Source organism: Strix uralensis, unplaced genomic scaffold, assembly GCF_047716275.1.
Source record: "Strix uralensis isolate ZFMK-TIS-50842 unplaced genomic scaffold, bStrUra1 scaffold_293, whole genome shotgun sequence".
In the NCBI taxonomy this organism is placed as follows: Eukaryota; Metazoa; Chordata; class Aves; order Strigiformes; family Strigidae; genus Strix; species Strix uralensis.
Window position 1 is genome coordinate 56,318 of NW_027436888.1, and position 18,845 is coordinate 75,162.

Below are 18,845 nucleotides of genomic sequence, written 5' to 3' on the forward strand. Positions count from 1 at the left end.
GATCTTTGTCCCCCTCTAGGCCCCCACCCCAGCGCCGCCCCCCGGCTCCCCCCTGCCGCGGCCCCTTTAAGAAGGGGCGTGTCCAGGGCCCCTCCGCGTCCCCCCAACCTGCGTCCCGCCGCGCGGGTGGCGGTCACATGACACCGCCGGAAGGGGCGTGGCCCACGCCGGACTGGGCGGTGACAGTCACGTGGTGCCGGTTTTCGCGCCACTTTTAGTTGCGGCGGTGGGAGCGCGAGCGGCGGCGGCTCCGGGATTGGACCTCGCGGGGACCCGTAACGGCACCGGCACGACCCGGCCCGGGACCGATCCTGCCATGGCGCCGCGCGACTACGCCGCCGAAAAAGGTACGGCCGGGCCGGGGCGGGGCGGGCGGGGCTGGGGGACCGGTCGGGATGCCGTGACCGAGCTTCCCACCTCCCCCCCCCCGCCCCCTCTAGAGAAGGCGAAGCGGTTCCTGCAGGATTTCTACCGCGATGGCGCCGACGGCGGCAAGGAGTTCCCGTACCGGGAGCAGCTGGTGAGAGCGGCCGCCCGGCCCGGGGGGATCCGCGGTGCTGGGGGTCGCCGTGAGGGGGCGGTCCTCGCCCCCTTCCCCGCCCCTGCCTGCTGCAGCCGCCCCCCGCCGTGGCAGCGGGTGTCCCCTCCCGTCACCCCGCCCCGGTTGGGGCCCCTCCCATCACCCCGCCCTGTCCCCGGGTGCGGCCGCAGCCAGTTTGGGGTCCCCCCAACCCCCCCGTCCCCCCCAGACGGCGCTGGCGCACCGGGAGCGCGTGGCGCTGTACGTGGCGCTGGACGATGTGGCGGAGGACGACCCCGAGCTGGCCGAGGCCGCCTGTGACAACGCCAAGCGCTACAGCCGCCTCTTCGCCGACGCAGTCCACGAGCTGCTGCCGCTCTACAAGGAGCGTGAGGTGGGGGCTCCCTCGGCGCTGGGGGGCTGTGGGGTTCCCCAGTGGCCCCCTCTGACACCCCCCCCACACACTCCGGTGTCCCCAGGTGTCCCGCAAGGACGTGCTGGACGTGTACATCGAGCACCGGCTGCTGCTGGAGCAGCGGGGCCGGGACGCAGGGGACACCCGCAGCCCCCAGAACCAGTACCCCCCCGAGCTGCTGCGGCGCTTGTGAGTGCAAGGGTGGCCGGGTCCCGCCTGCGTCCCCCTCTAACCCCAGCCCTGCTGCCCGGTGTCCCTGGGGAGCCCCATCTCCTCTCTTAACTCACCTGCCTGCCCTGGGACCCTGTTCTGTCCTTGTGTGCAGCCCCCCCTGTCCCCTTCAACTCTCTCCTGCTCCTTTTTCCCACGTTCCCATCCCTGCCTCAGCTGCCTCCCCACTAACCCTGTCCCTTCCTGTCCCCCTCGTCCCCAGCGAGCTCTATTTCAAGGCCCCCTCCACCGCCAAAGCCCGTGTGGTCCGCGATGTCAAGGCTGACTGCATCGGGAAGCTGGTGACTGTCCGCGGCATCGTCACCCGCGTCACTGAGGTCAAGCCCATGATGGTGGTGGCTACCTACAGCTGCGACCAGTGCGGGGCCGAGACCTACCAGCCCGTAAGCATGGTGGAAGGGTCCCGGGACGGGCGTGGGGACTGTGGTCAGCCCTAGCCCACCAACTCGGCTCTCCCCAGATCCAGTCGCCCACCTTCATGCCTCTGCTGATGTGCCCGAGCCGCGAGTGCCAGACGAACCGCTCGGGGGGGCGGCTCTACCTGCAGAGCCGCGGCTCCAAGTTCATCAAGTTCCAGGAGCTGAAGATGCAGGAGCACGTGAGTGGGGGTGAGGGGCCGGGACCTTGGGGTGTCCCCGTGAGCCCCAGCTGCAATTGGAGAGGTCTATCTTCCTCGTCCCCCCCCCCATGCCTGCTCTCCTCTAGGGACAGTCTGGCTCCATCAGGGAGGTGACAATAGTGGTGCAGTGCTGCTGTGTCACCTCTCCAGGGTTTCACAGAGCTCGGGGACTGCAGTAGATTCAGGGTCTCAAGCTTAGGAAGCCCCAGATTGGCCCCAGTCTTTGGGGTGGAGGGGGACAGTCTCCCCCAGCCCATACAGCTGGGTCAGCGTCATCACTGCTGGCAATAAAGAGGCGACACGTCCACGTGGCTCTGTCCTGTCCAGTCTGCCCCAGTCCATACTGGTGCAGGGGTGGGACAGGGACAGAGTCTGGTGGTGCCTCCTGCTGCTGCACGTCCCCAGCCCTGTCTCTCCCCGCAGACCGACCAGGTGCCAGTGGGACACCTTCCCCGCTCCATCAGCGTGGCCGTGCACGGGGAGAACACGCGCCTGGCCCAGCCCGGGGACCACGTCAGCGTCACCGGCGTCTTCCTGCCCCTGCTGAAGACGGGCTTCCGCCAGATGGCCCAGGTGAGCACCGTGGCCGGGGGCGGGGGGCTGCAGTGGGGCCCGCGGCTGCCCTGACCCGCCGCCACTCTCCTCTCCCACAGGGCTTGCTCTCCGAGACCTACCTGGAGGCCCACTGCATCGTGAAGATGAACAAGAGCGAGGAGGATGAGTCGGGGACTGGGGAGCTGAGCGAGGAGGAGCTCCGGCAGATCACAGGTGAGGCCGTCGGCCTCCCAGGATGTGCCCAGCTCAGGGCAAGCGGGGCCCAGGGCCGCCCCATGGCGGGGCAGGCGGCCGCCCCATGGCTTCCCTCGCTGCCTTCGCAGAGGAGGACTTTTACGACAAGCTGGCCTCCTCCATCGCCCCCGAGATCTACGGCCACGAGGACGTGAAGAAAGCGCTGCTGCTGCTGCTGGTGGGCGGCGTGGATCGCAACCCCCACGGCATGAAGATCCGGGGTGAGTCTGCGTGCTGCGCTGGGGGGGCCCTCTCCTGCAGGAAGGTTTGGGGGGTCTGGGGTCAGCCAAGGGTCCGGGAGGTTTAGAGTCGGTGTCCCGTGTCACTCAGGCAGGTGTGGGCGATGGGGTTGGCCTCTTGGGACCGTGGAAGGAATTGGCAGCTGCAGCTGAGGGATCTGGGGCAGGAACACGGCCAAGTGGGGCAGAGGGTGCAGATTTCCCCCCCCGCCACGGACTCACGCTTCCCTTCTCCTCCCCCCAGGAAACATCAACATCTGCCTCATGGGCGACCCTGGCGTTGCCAAGTCGCAGCTTCTGTCCTACATCGACCGCCTGGCCCCCCGCAGTGAGTGCCGGGCTCCCGGGGCGGGGGGGGTGGTGCCCGCTGCCTCCGCCCTCACCCTGCCGATCCCCTCTGCCCCCAGGCCAGTACACGACCGGCCGCGGCTCCTCGGGCGTGGGGCTGACGGCGGCCGTGCTGCGGGACCCCCTGACGGGGGAGCTGGCGCTGGAGGGGGGCGCGCTGGTGCTGGCCGACCGCGGCGTCTGCTGCATTGACGAGTTCGACAAGATGCTGGAGGGCGACCGCACGGCCATCCACGAGGTGATGGAGCAGCAGAGCATCTCAATCGCCAAGGCGGGCATGCTGGCCACCCTCAACGCCCGCTGCGCCATCCTGGCCGCTGCCAACCCCGCCTACGGCCGCTACAACCCCAAGCGCAGCCTGGAGCACAACATCCAGCTGCCCGCCGCCCTCCTCTCCCGCTTCGACCTGCTCTGGCTCATCCAGGACCGCCCCGACCGCGACAATGACCTGCGGTGAGGGGGGGAGCGGTGAGGACGGCGGGTGTGGGGCTGGGGGGGACACTGGGAGCTGGGGGGCGAGTGGTGGGTGCTGGGGGCATGTGAGGGGCTGGGCTGGGCAGCACGTGGGGCCCACAGGAGAGACGTGGGGCTCGGCCAGTAGTCGTGGGCCAGCCCCGGCCCCACTGCCAGCCCCTCTCTGCCCCACAGCCTGGCCCAGCACATCACCTACGTGCACCAGCACAGCCGCCAGCCCCCCTGCTCTTTCCAGCAGCTCAACATGAAGCTCATGAGGTGAGAGAGGCTGCAAGGGGCCGCTGGCCCCGTCCCCGCTGGCCCTGGCCCTGTCCCCGCTGGCCCTTCACCCTGCCCGTCCCGCAGGCGCTACATCGCCATGTGCAAGCGGAAGCAGCCGGTGGTGCCGGAGGCTTTGGCCGACTACATCACGGCTGCCTACGTGGAGATGCGGAAGGAGGCCTGGGCCAGCAAGGACACGACCTACACCTCGGCGCGCACCTTGCTGGGCATCCTGCGCCTGGCCACCGCCCTGGTGAGCCCTGGGACGGGCGGGGGGGTGCGCGTGGCAGAGCGGGACCCGTGGAGCCGGGCAGGACCAGGCAGGAGAAGAGCTAAAGCCGGGCTGGATGGAGCCAGCCCTGACCCAGGAGGGTCGAGTTGGGCTGGGAGAGTGTCCCTGTCCCCCCCTGGTCCTCTGCAAGCCCCAGGGGCCCCAAAGTGCTGTTTGTGCAGGTAGTGTGTGTGCGGCATCTACTGCCACGGCAGCACTTCCAGAGCCCCCGAGGCACAACCAGCGCACGGCCAGTGTCCCCTGTCTCTTCCTGGGGCTGCCCAGGGGCTTCCAGTGGTCTTGGGGGGGCACCCTGGGGCAGGGCGGTGCTGGGTGGGGTCCCGGTTGCTGCCAATGGCCCCGGTCCCACAGGCCCGGCTGCGGCTGGTGGATGTGGTGGAGAAGGAGGACGTGAACGAGGCCATGAGGCTCATGGAGATGTCGAAGGACTCGCTGCTGGGAGACAAGGGACAGCAGAGCCGGTGAGCAGGGGACACGGAGGGACACGGGGTGACAGTGGCCCCAACCTGCTAGGAAGGGGGAGGCAGCATTGGGGGAGCCCCAGCCCTGTCCCCTTGTCCCTGGGGTCGCTGTGGGGTGGGTGGGAAGAGGTGGCACTGCCAGGACCCCCCTGAGCCCCTTGTGTTCCCCCAGGGTGCAGCGTCCGGCCGACGCCATCTTCGCGGCGGTGCGGGAGCTGGCGGGGGGCCGGGGCCGGGCCGTGCCCTACGCCGAGGCCCTGCAGCGCTGCCTGGCCAAGGGCTTCACCCCCGCCCAGGTCCAGGCCGCGCTCCAGGAGTATGAGGAGCTCGACGTGCTGCAGGTCAACCCCGCCCGCACCCGCATCACCTTTGTCTGAGGGGGGGCACATGCAGGGACGCCCTACAGCCCCCCCACCCGGCGCAGAGGGACAGGCGGGGCTGCAGCCCCTGTCACCATCCTGGCACAGGCTGTGTCTGCTGACTCCCGCGGCCCTTCCCCTGCTCCAGCCCCGCTCCCCTCGTTACAGCATCTTGCCAAGCGCTGTTTTACCAATAAAGAGGCTTTTCTTACTCTTTTTGGTGGTGGCACCAGCCTGCTCGCCCCCTCCCGGGGCCCTGCTCCCCCCTTGGGCCCACGTCGCTCCCCTGGGCCCAGCTCTCCCAGATGTCAAACGAGGCCGGAGCTGCAGTTCCCAGCCTGGAGCTGATTTATTGGGGGGACCCCCAGGAGGGGGGGACACAGTCCTGAGGAGGGGCCCCCAGCCGCGGGGTGGGGTCCGCGGTGCCCCCCCCTAGAAGAAGAGCCCCCGCATGCGGCGGCCGATGCCCTGTCGGTCGTAGAGGATGTTGAACTTGTTGACAAACTGGTTCATGGTGTTGCAGGTCTTGGTGATGGTGCCCAGATACGCCATCAGCCCCACGTCGTTGCATTGCTGGGGGGGGCAGGGGTTAGGGGGCTGCTGAGGTGCCCCCAGCCACAGCAGCCCCGGGGGCAGAGGGGAGACGGCTCTGACCCGCTGTGTGCCCTGGTGGGGACACGGGGACCAGACCCCACCCCCCAGCTCCCCAAGGGGCCTGTGCCCCCCCCCCAGGTGTTACTCACATCGTAGAAGTCGGTCTTGAACTTGTCGGTGCTGAGCACGGGCAGGCAGTGGCACAGGGCGTAGGCTTCGCGCAGGATCTCGTGGTTGAAGGGCACCTCCCCTGCGGGCGACCCCCTCAGCCTCGGGGATCCCGGGGGACACCCCTGGGGGCCTCCTGCATCCCCCCTGGGCACAGTCCTCCTTCCCTGGGCACACTGCAGGGACAAACCAGCCCCCCCGCTCCAGGACAGCGCGGACAGCCCTGTCACCCCCCTGGGGCGCTGGGCCAGCCGTAGCCCCGACTCACCAGCCTCGGAGGCCCGCACGTACTCCAGGATCAGCTTGACGCGGCTGTGCAGCATCTTGATGGCGCTGTGCTGGGCGATGAGGTGCTCGGCCACTGTGGGGTCAAGGCCGCGTGTCCCCTGTGTGTCTCCACGTCCCCCCCGCCACCCTCCCCGGGCAGCTGCAGCCCAAAGCCAGGACGTGGGTCCCCGTGGCTCCCGTTCTCCACCGCTCCCCCTCCCCTGTGCCCCACCCTGGCCCTGGGACCTGTCCCCACCCGTCCCCCCCCACTCCCGCCGTGTCCCCCACCTGTGGAGTTCTCCCCGCTGCCGGTCGCCGTCATTCGGGCTACGTGGTCGACGCCGATGCGCTCGGCCTCCTCGGTGGCCAGGGTGTACGTCAGCTCGGCGAAGAGCATCGTGGCCTGAGGGCGGGGGGGACGTGTGGGGCGCGATGACAGGGACACAACAGTGCCCCCCCCCCCAATGCCCCCAGACCCTCCCTGCACCCCCGCAGTCCCTACGGCTGCAACCAACCACCCCAGAGACCCCTGGACCCCTCCCCAGCACCAATACATCCCCTGGGCACCCCTGGAGCCCCTGGCCTCCCTGCAGCCCCCCCAGCCTAAATAACCTCCCTGGGAACCCCCCCAGCCCCATTCCCACCCCCTCCAGCACTGATTTACCTCCCCATTGATGATGTCAATGACCGACTCGAACACGCTGACGGGTAGCTGGGGCAAGAGAGGGAAAAAGTGTGTTTTGGGGGGGCCCAGACCCACACTGGGGGAGCTCCTGGGGCCCCCCGATATGCTGGGGCTGCTCCCCACCCCCCCACCCCCCCCCTCCCCCGCCTTACATCCGTGTGCTTTGTCATGGGGTTCAGCTTGAGGAAGAGGGGGCTCTCGATGATCTCACACACCTGCAGTGTGGCGGGGGGGGCGTCAGGATGGGGTGCACGCCCCTCCCCCCTGCCAGCCCCTTACATCTGCCCCCCCACCCCCCTCCACTCACCTGCTTGTGCACGTGGATGTCAGAGGGGTCGGGGGGGCCCCCGGTCGTGTACCAGCCCAGGAACTCCAGCTCCTTGAACACCTGCTTGACTGGGGAGGGACCAAGGGTGCCCTGACTGCGGTGGGGGGCACCCAGCACCCCCCGCCCCCAATCTGGGGGTAGGGGGAGACCACACAGACCCTCCAAAGGCAGCAGACCCCACCTCTAACCCCAACCCGGCCCCAACAGACCCTATCACGCCTCTCGCAAGACATCCCTCAAAGGCAGGGCCCCCAGGCAGCCCAGGACCCCCTGCACAGCCCAGGACCCCCCCCAGACAGCCCAGGGCCCCCCCGAGCCCTCACACTGCTCCTCCTTGGTGTAGTAGTACTCCTTGTCGATGAGGACGTGCCCGTCCACCGCGTGCGAGAGCAGCTCGAAGGAATTCATCACCTCGATGTTGCGGCCCTCCTGCCGCCCGATGAGGGCCCCGATCACTGCGGGGACAGGGCGGGGGGCACAGGGGGGTATGGGGGACTGTCAGCGGGGGTCAGAGGCCACCACCAGCAGCCCCGACCCAAACCTCTACTGGCCTCAGCCTCGGACTCGTGCTGAGGGTGGCCCCAAACTAGCCCCATGTACCAGCTGGGACCAGACCAGGGGCTGTGGGGGGCCCTGGAGAGGCCATAAGGGGGTTTGGAGAGCCCCAGGGGGCTGTGGGGGAGCCTGGGGGGCCATGGAAGCCACTGGGGGGGCTCTGGAGGGCCCCAAGGGGAGCTCTGGGGGGGGCGGGGGACCCCGTGGAGCTGTGGGGGCTGCGGGAGGTGCACGTACCTTGCCCGGGGCGCCCCTCCTGCGAGCGCATGCGGATCCAGTGGTCGGAGATGTTGAGGATGACGAGGGGGTGCAGGGCCACCGAGACGCTGCCCGTGACCCCCCCGGCCATCACCGAGGGGGCGGCTGCGGGGGCAGGAGCAGAGCTGGGGGCGGGGCCGAGGTGGGGGCGGGGCAAGGGGCGTGTGGGTGGGGCCCCAGGGAATGGGGTGGGGCAACAGCCCTAGAGGTGGCCACTGCTGGGGGGCGGAGCTGGGAGGGGGTGGGCGGGGCCCGGGTCTTTATGGGTGGGGCAAGGGGGGCGGGGCCATGGGATGTGGGCAGGACCATGTCTTTATGGGCGGGGCCAGGGGGTTGTGGGCGGGGAAAAGGGGCAGGGGCCATGGGGGTGTGGGCAGGGCCCCGTGTGTTTGTGGGCGGGGCAAGGGCGCAGGGGCGGGGTCACTGGGGTGGGCGGTGAAAGGGGCGGGGCCCGGGGGGTTGTGGGCGGGGTATTGGCGCGGGGGCGGGGCCCGGGGGGGTGGGGGCGGGGCCCGCCGGGAGGCGGCGGGGCCCGCGGTACCGACCGGCCGGTCGGGGCGGCCCCGCAGCCCCGGGGCGGTGGAGCCGGTCCCGTATGCCGGGGCGGCCCCGCGGGCGGTACCTGCCACGTCCACCTCCATCCCGCCCGCTCCGTTGCTCCCCGCCGCGGAGGAAGAGGCGCCGGCCGCCGCCGCCGCCATCTTGGCTCGGCCTGTCCCTGCCCGGCCGCCGTACGCAGCGTCTGTGCGCCCGCGCGGGGGGGCGGGGCGGGGCGGGCGCGTGGCCGCGGGAGGGGGCGGGCGGTGGCGGGTCCCGCCAGCACTGGAGCTCCTCAGCGCCTCCCAGTGCCGCCCAGTGCATCCCAGTCCATCCCACTGCCTCCCAGCGCTGCCCAGTCCATCCCAGTGCCTCCCAGTGCCTCACAGTCCATTCCAGTGCCGCCCAGTCCATCCCAGTGCCTCCCAGTCCCTCCTAAGGCCCCCCCAGACCTTTCCCAGAGCCTCACGGGAGGTCCCAGGAAACAGCTGCTGCTCGCTGTGACCCCAGAAATGGTGATTCCCACCCTCTTTGCTCCGCTGCCCAAACAACTCCAGAAACTCCAATTCTGGGCAAATTCCAGCCTTTATTGCCCAGCCCGGCCCCTCAGAGCCGCACTGGGAGGGGCACTCCCTGGGGGGGGGGGTCCCAGCTCACCCCGAGGGTCCCGCTCGGGCCAGGAGCCGCAGAGGCACCAGGAAGAGGTTGAGGGGGCAGAGACCTACCCCCCCCCAGCCCCCAGGGGCTGTGCCCGGAGCCGCGGGGTCCGTCCCCGGGGGCCAGGGGTCCATCCCGGGGGGGCAGGGGTCCGTTCCCGGGGGGTAGGGGGCCGTCAGGGTGCCGTAGGACGCACGCAGGTGGCCGTGGAGGGCGGCGCGGTCGAGGGAGCCCAGTTCCTGCGGGAGGGAGCCCAGCAGCGCCAGCACCACCGCCGACTCTGGGGGGGGACACGGCGTCAGGACCTCCCACCCGCCCCATGCCCCCCCGGGGGGTCCCAGCCCCGCAGGGACAGCAGCAACACTGACCCCCCAGCACTCCCCCCCCCCCCCCCGATCCCCCTCTCTGGGCCACCCCACGGTGCCAAAACCGGCCAGGGGGCCCCAAGTCCCCCCTGGCACCGGGGACCCCCACTCACCGCCGGGGGGGAGCGTGGGGCCCCTCCCGCACAGGCAGAGCCGCGCCAGGTATTCGTAGACCCGCTGGAAGTCGACGGTGAAGGCCCCGGGACCATGGGGCTGTGGGGGGGCCGCGGGGTCCCCCGGCGCCGACCCCCCCCGCTCTGGGGGCGCCGCGGTGCCGGTGGGATGTGGGGGGACAGAGTGGAGCAGGGTCAGCGGCTCCGTGGCCGCCACAGTGAGGACCTGGAGGTGCGACACAGGGACGGGGGGTGACGTGCCCCAAGAAGTGCCCAGGGAGGGGGGCACTGTCCCTTCCGCCCCCCCGCGCTCCGGGAACCCCCCAACCCCTCACCTGGGAGAAGGCGGCTGCTGTCACCTCCTCCAGCCCCTCCGCCAGCGTCTCGGCCAGCTCCAGCCACACCTGTAAGTCGAAGGGGGGTGACACCGGGCCCCGACCACCCCCCCGGGCAGGGACCCCCCCTGCGGCCCCGCCCCGCCCCCGAGCCCCCGCACCTCGATGGGGGCCGGGATTTGGGCGCGGCGGCAGCGCTGCTGCTCCAGGCAGTGCCGGTACTGGGTGCGCACGGCCTCCCGCGCCGCCCGGCCCCGCAGCCGCGACAGGAACGACAAGATCTGCGGGGGGAGACAACGACACGCGGCTGGGGGGGCCCCGCCGGGGGGGCCCAGGGCCCCGCTGCTCCCCGGACCCAGCGGCCGGGGATCACCCGCACAGGGACCCCAGCGCCGGGGACCCCGTGTCACCCCGTGTCAGAGACCCCCAGGCACCGGGACCCTCCCCGGCCCCGCTCCCCCAAAAGCGGCCGAAAGTCCCCGCCGCGCCCCGCCGCCCCCACCTCGGCCTCGCTCCGCCGGGGCAGGCGCTCCCGCAGCGGCCGCGGCTGCAGGTCGGGGAGGCCGAGCGCGGCCTGAGCCCGCAGCGCCGCGAGCAGCGCCCGCTTCTCGCGCACCGACCAGGCCGCCCGCGGCCGCTCCGGCTCCGCCGCCGCCCCCGGGCCCGTCACGTACCGCGCCGGGGCCAGGCGGGGCCGCAGCGGCGGCTTCATGGCGCCGCCGGCCCGGGGCGGCCGCCGACGCGCGGGGATGACGCCACTCGCGGTGCGACCGAGCGGCGCCGGCTGATTGCGTCACTGGGAGAGCGCAGAGCCACGGGGCACGCCGGGAGCTGTAGTTCGGACGCCAAGAACACACACCCGGGGGGGGGGGTCGGTGCGTTTATTCCGCGTCTCGCCGCTGTGAGGGGGCTCGGGGGGGGCGGGGGGCGCCGAAGGGGGTCACAAGGCCGTTTCGGGGGCCTTGTCGTCATCCGGGGGGCAATCGATGAAATCCGCCAGCATGGTGGCGGTCTCGTCCAGCTCCTGGGGGGGGGGGGGGGGGGGTCAGAGGGGTCAGGGGGGGCCAACTCACCCCCCCCCACCCCCAAACTGCCCCATTTCCCCCCAACTGTCCCCCCCCACCCCCAAACTGCCCCATTTCCCCCCAACTGTCCCCCCCACCCCCATACCTCCTCCTTCTCCACGGGGGGCAGCGGCTCCTCCTCCAGCTGGGGGGGCACTGGGGGGGGGCTGCCGGCCCCCCCCAGGGGTTCGGGGTGCGGCGGGTGGTGGGCTGCGTCCAGGGCGGGGGGAGGCACCTCGGGGGCCTCCAGGAGCGGAGGTGGGGGCTCGGGGATGCCCGGTGGGGGCTCCCCCTCCTCCTCCCCCGGCTCCTGGGGGGCTTTGGTCCCCTCTTCCTCCTCCTCCTCCTCTTCCTCCTCCTCCTCCTCCTCCTCCCCGGCCGGGGGGGGCGGGTGGCCTTCGTCCACCTCCATCACCAGGGCGCCGGTGTCCCCCGGGGGCGGTGGGGGCTCTTCGGGCACTGGCAGGGGCTGCCCCTCCTCGGCGCCCCCTTCTTCCTCCTCCTCCTCCTCCACCTCCTCTTCCTCAGACAGGCCTTCATCCTCCTCGTACTCCTCCTCGTCCTCATCGTACTCCTCCTCGCCCAGCTCCTCCTCCTCATCGAACTCTTCCTCCTCCTCCTCCTCCTCCTCCTCTTCCTCTTCCTCGAAGAACTCTTCCTCCCCGAACTCCTCTTCCTCCTCCTCCTCCTCCTCCTCCTCCTCGCTGCTGTTGATGTTGATCACAGCCGGGTCGGGCTCCCCGGGGATCCCCGGCGGCTCCGGAGGGGCAGCCGGGGGGATGACGGGGGGCAGCGGCGGGGGGGGCGGGGGGGGCGGCGGGGGGGGCCCCGGCTCCTCGGGGGGCTCGGGGGGCGCCAGCGGGGGCGAGGGGGGGGGGCGGCGGGGGCCCCCCGCTCTTGGGGGCAGGGGGTGAGGGGGGGGCGCCCCGCTTGGGGACGATGACCACGCTGTCGTCCGAGTCGCTCTCCAGGGAGATCTCCACGTCCGAGGGCTCCTCCTTGTCGTAGTGGACGAAGACGGGGCGCCGGGGGCGCCCCCCCGCCGGGCCCCCCTCTTCCTCGCCGCCGGGGGCGCAGGGGGGCTGCCCAGGGGGGGCATCCCCAGGGGGCTCCTCCGCCAGCGGCGGCAGCCGGGGGGGCCCCAGCGGGTTGGTGGGGGCAGCCCGGGGGGCCCCCGGGAAGGCTGGGGGGGGCAGGGGGCGGAAGGGGGGAGCGGGGGGCTCCGGGGGGGCCCCCGGGACGGCGGTGGGGTGCAGGGGGGGCACCCAGGGCCGGGCCAAGGCGTTCGCCACCACCAGGGCTTCAGTGCAGACGGAAGAGACCTGGGGGGGGCAGGGGGTTACCGGGGGGGCTGTGGGGGTCCCTACGGGGATGGAGGGGCCCTGGGGGGGTCAGGCTGGGGGCTGGTGGGGTTCTGGCTGTGAAATGGGGGGACCCAGGTGGGACAAGGGGGGCCGGGGGGGGTGAGAGGGTCCCAGCTCTGGGACAGGGGGGCTCTCAGGGGGGGTCGTGACCCGTGTGGGGCTCAGCTGAGGGCTGGGGGGTCCCTGGGAGCGGCCAAACGGGGCGACCCCAGTGGCACAGGGGGAGACCCCAGGGGGATAAAGGGGGGGGCCAGGAGGAATAGGAGGGTCCCTGGGGAATGGGGACACCCTGGGGGTCCCGGCGGTGGGGCGGGGGGGTCCCGGGGGTCCCAGCAGTGGGGCAGGGGGTCCTGGGGGTCCCAGGCGAGGCGGGGGGGGTCCCGGGGTCTCACCTGCAGCGCCGGATCGCGCTGGCCCTGGCCGAAGGCGCGCAGGGCGCAGTGCAGGGGGGGGGGCCCCGGCGGGGGCGGGGGCCAGCACCAGGGCCAGCAGGAGCTGGTAGAGGGCGGCCCGGCACGGGGGGCTGGCGTACGGGGTGCCGGGGGGGCCAGCGGTGGCAGCGGGGGGCCCGGGGGGGACTTCGGTCTGCGGCAGCCGCAGCAGCAGAGGCACCACCAGCTCCTGCAGCCGCTGGCGAGGGAAGGGGGGGTGTCAGGGGAGGGGGCACAGTCAGGGGGTCCCCCATCCCCCCCCCCCCACTGTCCCGGCCCTATAGACACCCCCATCACCTGCCCCCCAGACCCCAGCCCCAGCGCCACCCCTGCCAAGACCCCCCCTCCCCTCCCAGAAGTTCCCCCCCCTCACCCTCGAGGCCCCCCAAGAACTGCCCCAGACCCACCCCCACCCCCCGACACCCCAGTTCCCCCCCAGCCCCGCGGGGCCCCCCCTCGCCCCCTTACCCGGTGCGTCTCCTCCTTGATCAGCGGCCCCCCCGTCAGGATGGCACGACGCAGCGCTGGGGGGGTGTCGGGGTCAGTGATGGGGGGACGCCCCCTTCCCCCCCCCAACACTCACAGGGGCCTTGGGGAGCCCCAACCGGGTGATGGGGGGGTCCCCTCTCCCCCAGCCCCACAACAGCAACAGGGGGTCCCCACGGGGCCCTGAGGGAGGGGTGCAGCCCCCGCGCCCCGGGGGGGTCCCGGCCCCCCCCGTACCTCGCAGGGCGGCCCGGCACACGTCGCTGTTGGCCGCCGGCTCCAGTTTGCGGTGCAGGGCGGGGGCGTCCCCCCCGTCCCCCAGCTTGGGCCGCTTCGGGGCGCTGGGCTTGGGGTCCGCCTTCAGCTGCGGGAGGAGAGAGGAGAGGCGGCGGTGCCGGGGGGGCTGCGGGGAGCGGGGGGGTCCGGGGGAGGCTCACCTTGATGCCCTCGGCCGGGGGGGTGATGTCGCTGAGCAGGTGGGCCAGCAGCACCTCGCCGGGGGCGCCGGGGCCCTGCAGCACCCCCGAGGCGGCTCCCGCCACCTCCACCCACAGCTCCAGCACCTGGTACAGGCGGGTGCGCACCGCGCTGGGGGCGCGGGGTCAGGGGGGCGCGGGGACCCCCACCCCCGCCCCAGGGACCGCCACCCCCCCCCGCACCCCCGGTCCCCTCTGTGTCCCCCACCCCCGCCCCGGGGACCCCCACAGCTCCCCCTGCACCCCCAGTCCCCCCTGTGTCCCCCCAACTGCCTCGGCTCATCAAGGACAGAGGCAGGGGCCCCCCAGGAGCAGCAGGGACCAGCGGGGGGGAGTCCCCGCGCCCCAGGCCCGGCCCTGCCGTGGGGGGGCCCCCACCCCCACCCGCGTTCCCCCCGTACCTGAAGGGCTTCTCCTGCCCCGGCAGCGCAGCCTCGCGGGCGCCGCTCCAGGCGCTCAGCACCTGCGGGAAGAGGCGGCCCAGGACGCTGCCCCAGCGCACCAGGCGCGCCCCACACCTGCAGGGGGGGGTTCAGGGCTGCACCACAGCCCCCCAGCACCCCACACCCCCCCTACAGCACCCCACATCCCCCTCAGCACCCCACACCACCCCCAGCACCCCACATCCCCCCTACAGCACCCCACCCCCCCCCAGCACCCCCCACCCCCCCCAGCACAGCTCCCCTGTCCCCTGAGCACCCCCAGTTTCCTCCCAGTTCACCCCAGTCCCCTTCCAGTAAAGCTCCAGTGTCCCAAAACCCCCTGTACAGTCCCAGTGTCTCCAGAAACCCCTAAAGCCCCCAGCACCCTCCCAGTTCCCCCCAACTCCCTCCCAGAATATCCCCAAGTCTCCCCAGCACCCCCAGAACCTCCCAGTTGCCCCCAGTTCCCTTGTAGCACAACGCCGTGTCCCCCGGCCCCCCCAGACCCCCCTGGCCCCCCCAGACTCACGCCACGATGAGGGCGGAGAGCACATCCAGCATGTCCAGGTGGACCGAGGGCAGCAGCAACATCTTCAGGGGACCGTCCCCGAACCAGTTCTGGGGGGGCAGGGCAGGGTTGGGATCGCCCCTGCACCTCCAAAAGCGGCCCTGGGGCCACAGCAGCGCAGCGGTGCAGGCTCAGCCCCCTCCCCAGCCCCAGGGGGGGCTCAGGGCCCGCCCCCCCCCCCACTCACTATGTTCTTGCTGGTGATATTCAGGGCGCGGCAGACGAGATCCAGAATGTCTTGGACGGGGACGGTGACGGGAGCCACGAAGTCCTTGCTGCCGGGAAAAAGGGGTCAGGGGGGGCCGGGGGGCGCCGGGGGGGGCGCGGGGGGGGCCGGTACCTGAGCAAGAGCTGCAGCACGCGGGCCAGCCCCGAGAAGCGGTTGTGCAGGGTGAGGACGAAGCCGGTGTCCCCGTCCTGGGGGGCCGGCAGCAGCATCTCCACCCCCGGCCCCTCGTAGGGCAGCGGGTCTGGGGGGGCAGCGTTAGGGCTGAGGCACTCCCGGGAACCCCCCCAGGACCCCCCCCGGGGCCTGTTGGTCTCCAGAGACCCCCAAGATGCTCCTCAGGGTTCCTCCAACCTCACCGGTACCCCAAAACCCCCCCAAGGGTGTCTCTGTGCCCCCAAACCACTCCTCAGGATCCCCACAGCTCCCCTGTGTCCTCCAACCCCCCCCAAGGGTCTCTCTGTGCCCCCAGACCCCCCAAAGCCATCCCTGAGGGTCTCTCCATGTGCCAGAGCCCCCCAAACCCCCCAAGGGTCTCTCTGTGCCCCCAGAACCTCCCCTCAAGGTCTCTTCACCGCCCAGTACCCCCAAACCCACCCCTCAGGGTCTCTCTGTGCCCTCAGAGCCCCCCAGACCCCTCCCCGAGGGTCTCCCTGCACCCCACAGCGCCCCAAAGCCACCCCGAGGGCCCCCCCGCGCCCACCCACCGGTCTCGCTGCCCTCGAAGAGTGCCCCGAGCAGCCCGTGCAGGCTGGCCAGCAGCCCCTGCACCTCCTGGTTCCAGCACTCCGTGTGCCGCAGCCCCTGCGAGAACCCGCGGCCCAGGGCCGGCAGCAGCGCGTAGCACTCGCAGGCCAGCTGGGGGGGCACGCGTCAGGACCCCCACTGTGCCCCCCCGGAACCGCCCCCGGCCCCCAGAGGCCCCCCAAGGACTGTTCCTGCACCCCAGGGGCCCCCAGCCCCTATGAGCCCCCCCAGGGCCGCCCCAGCGCTTTCAGCTGCCCCGGGTCTGGCCCCCCCATGGCTGTCGCAGCCCCCCCCGAGCCCCCCGCGGCCTCCCTGGGACCCCCCACATCCTCCTCGGGACCCTCTTGGGCTGCCCACGCCTTTCCTAGGGTCCCCCCAGACACGGCTTTAGGTCCCTGAGGGTTCCAGCTGCCCCCCACAGACCCCAGCATGGACCCCAGCCCCCCCGGGCTCCCTCATCCCCCCCAGAACAGCCCCAGACCTTCAACCTGCCATTAGCGCCCCCCCCCGAACAGATCTGGGGTCCTCCCCCAGCCCCCCCTCTACCTGCTGCAGCTGCGGGGACTCGGAGTCGATGCGGGAGAGGAAATACGCTGCCAGCTTTCCCTGGGGGAGGCGAGGGGTGAGGGGGGGGGCACAGAGCATGAGCCCCTCCCTGCCACAGCCTCCTGGGGAGGCAAGGCGTGGCCCCCCAAAACCTCGGGGGGTGCTCACCCGCATGGAGCCGCAGGCGCGGGGGTAGAAGGTCATGCAGGACTTGATGCCCTCCAGCGTGGAGACCTCGCACTGCGGGGGGGGGAGCAGGGCAGGCACAGACTCCGTGACCCCCCACGTCCCCCGTGCCCCCCCCAAGCCCCCCCAGATCCCCCGTGTGCCCCCAAGCTCTCCCTCTGTGTTCCCACAACCCCGCCAGCCGCCCACACCCCCCAAACGCTACGGTGTGCCCCCCGTGTCACCTCCTCATCCCCCACCTGTCACCCAATCCCCCCCAAGCCTCCCCCCACCCCTCTGTGCCCCCTGACCATGCCCCCAGCCCCCCATGTTCTCCCTCAGACCCCCTGTGACCCCCCCAGCCCCCCATAACGCCCCCATGTGCCCCCCCCGGACACCACCGGCCTCTCTGTGACCCTCCTCAGCCCCCCCTGGACCCCCCCTCCGCAGCCCTTGTGCGATCATCCCCACCCTCTGTGCATGTTCCCCCCTCCCCGGACCCCCGGTCCCCCCCCGGGCCCCCCCAGGCCCCCCCACCCACCTCGGGCTTGAGGGCCAGCAGGGAGGTGAGCAGCCCGGGGATGTGGTTGGTGCCGATGTCCCGCGCCAGCTCGGGCAGTTGGGAGGAGAAGAGCAGGAGGTCGTGGAGCACGGCCACCCCCAGCGCCATGGTGGGGGCCGGGTCCTGCGACTGGCGGGGGGACGGGGGGGGTCAGCGCAGCCCCCCTGGGCACAGCGCCCCCCGGCCTCCCAGTGTGCCCAGTCACACCCTGCCCCCGCTCTGGCCCAGCCCAGGCTGTGCTGCCCCCAGGATCGACTCAGGGACCCCCCCAGGGACCACCCAGGGACCTCCCAGGACCCCTCCATCCCCCAGGGCCCCCACCACCTGGAGCAGGTGCTGCAGGCAGCGCAGCCAGTCCCCCGATGCTCCCCCAGGGCCCCCCCCAGCCCCCAGGGACCCCCCCAGGACCCCCCCACCTGGAGCAGGTGCTGCAGGCAGCGCAGCCAGCCCCCCATGACCCCCCCAGGGACCCCCCCACCTCTCAGGGAACCCCAGCCCCCCCCATGACCCCCGCGACCCCCCCACCTGGAGCAGGTGCTGCAGGCAGCGCAGCCAGCCCAGGCAGTGCTGCTGGAAGGGCTCGGTCGGGCTCTCGCTCACCAGCAGCGACAGCAGGCACAGCCCCTCGAACCTGCAACGCCATTGGCTGCCGCCATGCAGGGCCCGCCCCCACCGCACCCCCGCCGGCCAATAGCACAGCCCACCCTCCACACTCCAGGGGGGGGTCCCACTTCTGATTGGCTGGTGTGACACCAAGTCCCACCCACCCACTCATCATACCAAGGGAGCCAATGGGAGGGAAGGCAGTAAGGGCGTGGCACATACACGACACCCGATTGGCTGCCTGCCTGCACGGCCCCACCCACCAGGCAGACTCCTGTTCATTGGCTGCTGTCCCTCCTAGATCCGCCCACTGCACATCAGGGAGCCAATAGCAAACAAGAGACCACAGGTGTGGTCCAGGGAGCACACACCCCCCTGATTGGCTGCTCCACTCAGCCAATAGGAGCCAGAGCCATAGGGGTGTGGCATTGAGACAGCTCCTGGTTGGCTGACTGCCCACCCACTGCAACTAATGAAAATCGAGATTGTGGTGGCATCGCCCATGCAACAACCCTCCTGATTGGCTGCCTCCCACACGGCCCGCTCCCGAGGGACAAGGCCTCTTTTGATTGGTTTCTCTCCCCACCATGGCAGCAGCCAGCCAATGGTAGCACCGCTGTGACCTACCCGCGTGCTCTCGTTAGTTAACGAGTGGACGTTCTCATTGGCTCACGCTTCCTTTTTTGCCCCTCCCCCAGCACGGTAACCAATGAGAAACAAGACAGGGAAAGAGCTGCGCGTCCTGATTGGCCGAAGCGGCCGCCACTCACCGGGTCTTCATGGAGCCGAGCCGGGCGCTGGTGACGCCGACGAGGCCGCCGATGGCCTGAGCGCTCTGGGGTCACGGGGTCAGAGGTCACACGGGGTCAACGGTCACGGGGGGCGGGGCGTCACGGGGGACGCGGTATCGTCACGTGAGGGATCACGTGAGGGGGATCAGGGGTCACCGGGGGTCTAACGGGAGGGAGGGGAAAGGTCCCGGGGGAGGGGCCGGGGGGTCCCGGTGCCGGGGGGGGGGTCTCTGGCCGCGGGGGTGTGTCGCGATGCCGCCGGCGGGGGCTCCCGCTCCCCGGGGGTCCCGCTCCCGGCCCGGCGCCCCCCCGCTCCCCCCGCACCTGCGTGCCCGCGCTGTCCCGCAGCCCCCGCACGAGCCCCGGCAGCGCGCGCCGGGACGGCGGGAGCGCGCTCAGCGCCTCCAGCAGCGGCGCGGCGGGGGCCCGGGCCGCCGCCACCGCCGCCATCGCCGCCTGCTGACGTCACCGCCGGGCGCCGCCTGACGACGTCACTCGCCGCTGCGCGGGGGAGGCGGGGCCGA

General features: G+C 72.1%; 4 protein-coding genes across 4 annotated transcripts; 1 reads left to right on the forward strand and 3 right to left on the reverse strand.

Moving 5' to 3' along the window:
- Nucleotides 1-183: 183 nt before the first annotated feature.
- On the forward strand, nt 184-5,224 carry MCM7 (minichromosome maintenance complex component 7). Its single transcript, XM_074857750.1, has 15 exons — nt 184-347; nt 441-520; nt 750-914; nt 1,000-1,124; nt 1,369-1,549; nt 1,627-1,764; nt 2,209-2,358; nt 2,439-2,553; nt 2,664-2,795; nt 3,058-3,141; nt 3,221-3,614; nt 3,810-3,893; nt 3,981-4,149; nt 4,540-4,649; nt 4,822-5,224. Exons 1-15 carry the CDS (start codon nt 317-319, stop codon nt 5,024-5,026), a joined length of 2,163 nt encoding a protein of 720 aa, XP_074713851.1. The 5' UTR covers nt 184-316; the 3' UTR covers nt 5,027-5,224.
- A 109-nt stretch (nt 5,225-5,333) lies between these two features.
- Nucleotides 5,334-8,635, reverse strand: COPS6 (COP9 signalosome subunit 6). Its single transcript, XM_074857748.1, has 10 exons — nt 8,486-8,635; nt 7,843-7,968; nt 7,374-7,505; nt 7,030-7,118; nt 6,875-6,937; nt 6,702-6,749; nt 6,326-6,440; nt 6,039-6,131; nt 5,752-5,852; nt 5,334-5,581 (listed from the first exon to the last, which is right to left on the reverse strand). Exons 1-10 carry the CDS (start codon nt 8,562-8,564, stop codon nt 5,441-5,443), a joined length of 987 nt encoding a protein of 328 aa, XP_074713849.1. The 5' UTR covers nt 8,565-8,635; the 3' UTR covers nt 5,334-5,440.
- Nucleotides 8,636-8,966: 331 nt separating this feature from the next.
- On the reverse strand, nt 8,967-10,616 carry SNAPC2 (small nuclear RNA activating complex polypeptide 2). The gene is made up of 5 exons (XM_074857749.1): nt 10,373-10,616; nt 10,032-10,151; nt 9,871-9,939; nt 9,536-9,761; nt 8,967-9,337 (listed from the first exon to the last, which is right to left on the reverse strand). Exons 1-5 carry the CDS (start codon nt 10,580-10,582, stop codon nt 9,054-9,056), a joined length of 909 nt encoding a protein of 302 aa, XP_074713850.1. The 5' UTR covers nt 10,583-10,616; the 3' UTR covers nt 8,967-9,053.
- Nucleotides 10,617-10,734: 118 nt separating this feature from the next.
- On the reverse strand, nt 10,735-18,808 carry PELP1 (proline, glutamate and leucine rich protein 1). Its single transcript, XM_074857745.1, is given in 19 exon segments — nt 10,735-10,894; nt 11,041-11,809; nt 11,811-12,256; nt 12,691-12,756; nt 12,758-12,928; nt 13,198-13,253; nt 13,453-13,579; nt 13,653-13,803; nt 14,093-14,209; nt 14,643-14,731; nt 14,869-14,956; nt 15,022-15,151; nt 15,615-15,765; nt 16,201-16,260; nt 16,369-16,440; nt 16,907-17,056; nt 17,453-17,558; nt 18,301-18,365; nt 18,646-18,808. Coding segments are annotated over 19 exon segments (3,024 nt in total). The 5' UTR covers nt 18,772-18,808; the 3' UTR covers nt 10,735-10,810.
- Between the last annotated feature and the right edge of the window lie 37 nt (nt 18,809-18,845).

Coding starts and splice junctions, on each gene's coding strand:
- MCM7 (XM_074857750.1), top strand. CDS start 317: ATGGCGCCGCGCGACTACGCCGCCGAAAAAG. Junction 2,359..2,438: donor GCTTCCGCCAGATGGCCCAG/GTGAGCACCGTG, acceptor CCTCTCCCACAG/GGCTTGCTCTCCGAGACCTA. Junction 2,796..3,057: donor CCACGGCATGAAGATCCGGG/GTGAGTCTGCGT, acceptor TCCTCCCCCCAG/GAAACATCAACATCTGCCTC.
- COPS6 (XM_074857748.1), bottom strand. CDS start 8,564: ATGGCGGCGGCGGCGGCCGGCGCCTCTTCCTCCGCGGCGGGGAGCAAC. Junction 6,750..6,874: donor CCATGACAAAGCACACGGAT/GTAAGGCGGGGG, acceptor CTCTTGCCCCAG/CTACCCGTCAGCGTGTTCGA. Junction 5,853..6,038: donor CGTGCGGGCCTCCGAGGCTG/GTGAGTCGGGGC, acceptor GGTCGCCCGCAG/GGGAGGTGCCCTTCAACCAC.
- SNAPC2 (XM_074857749.1), bottom strand. CDS start 10,582: ATGAAGCCGCCGCTGCGGCCCCGCCTGGCCCCGGCGCGGTACGTGACG. Junction 9,762..9,870: donor CAGCAGCCGCCTTCTCCCAG/GTGAGGGGTTGG, acceptor TCGCACCTCCAG/GTCCTCACTGTGGCGGCCAC. Junction 9,338..9,535: donor CCCCACGCTCCCCCCCGGCG/GTGAGTGGGGGT, acceptor GTCCCCCCCCAG/AGTCGGCGGTGGTGCTGGCG.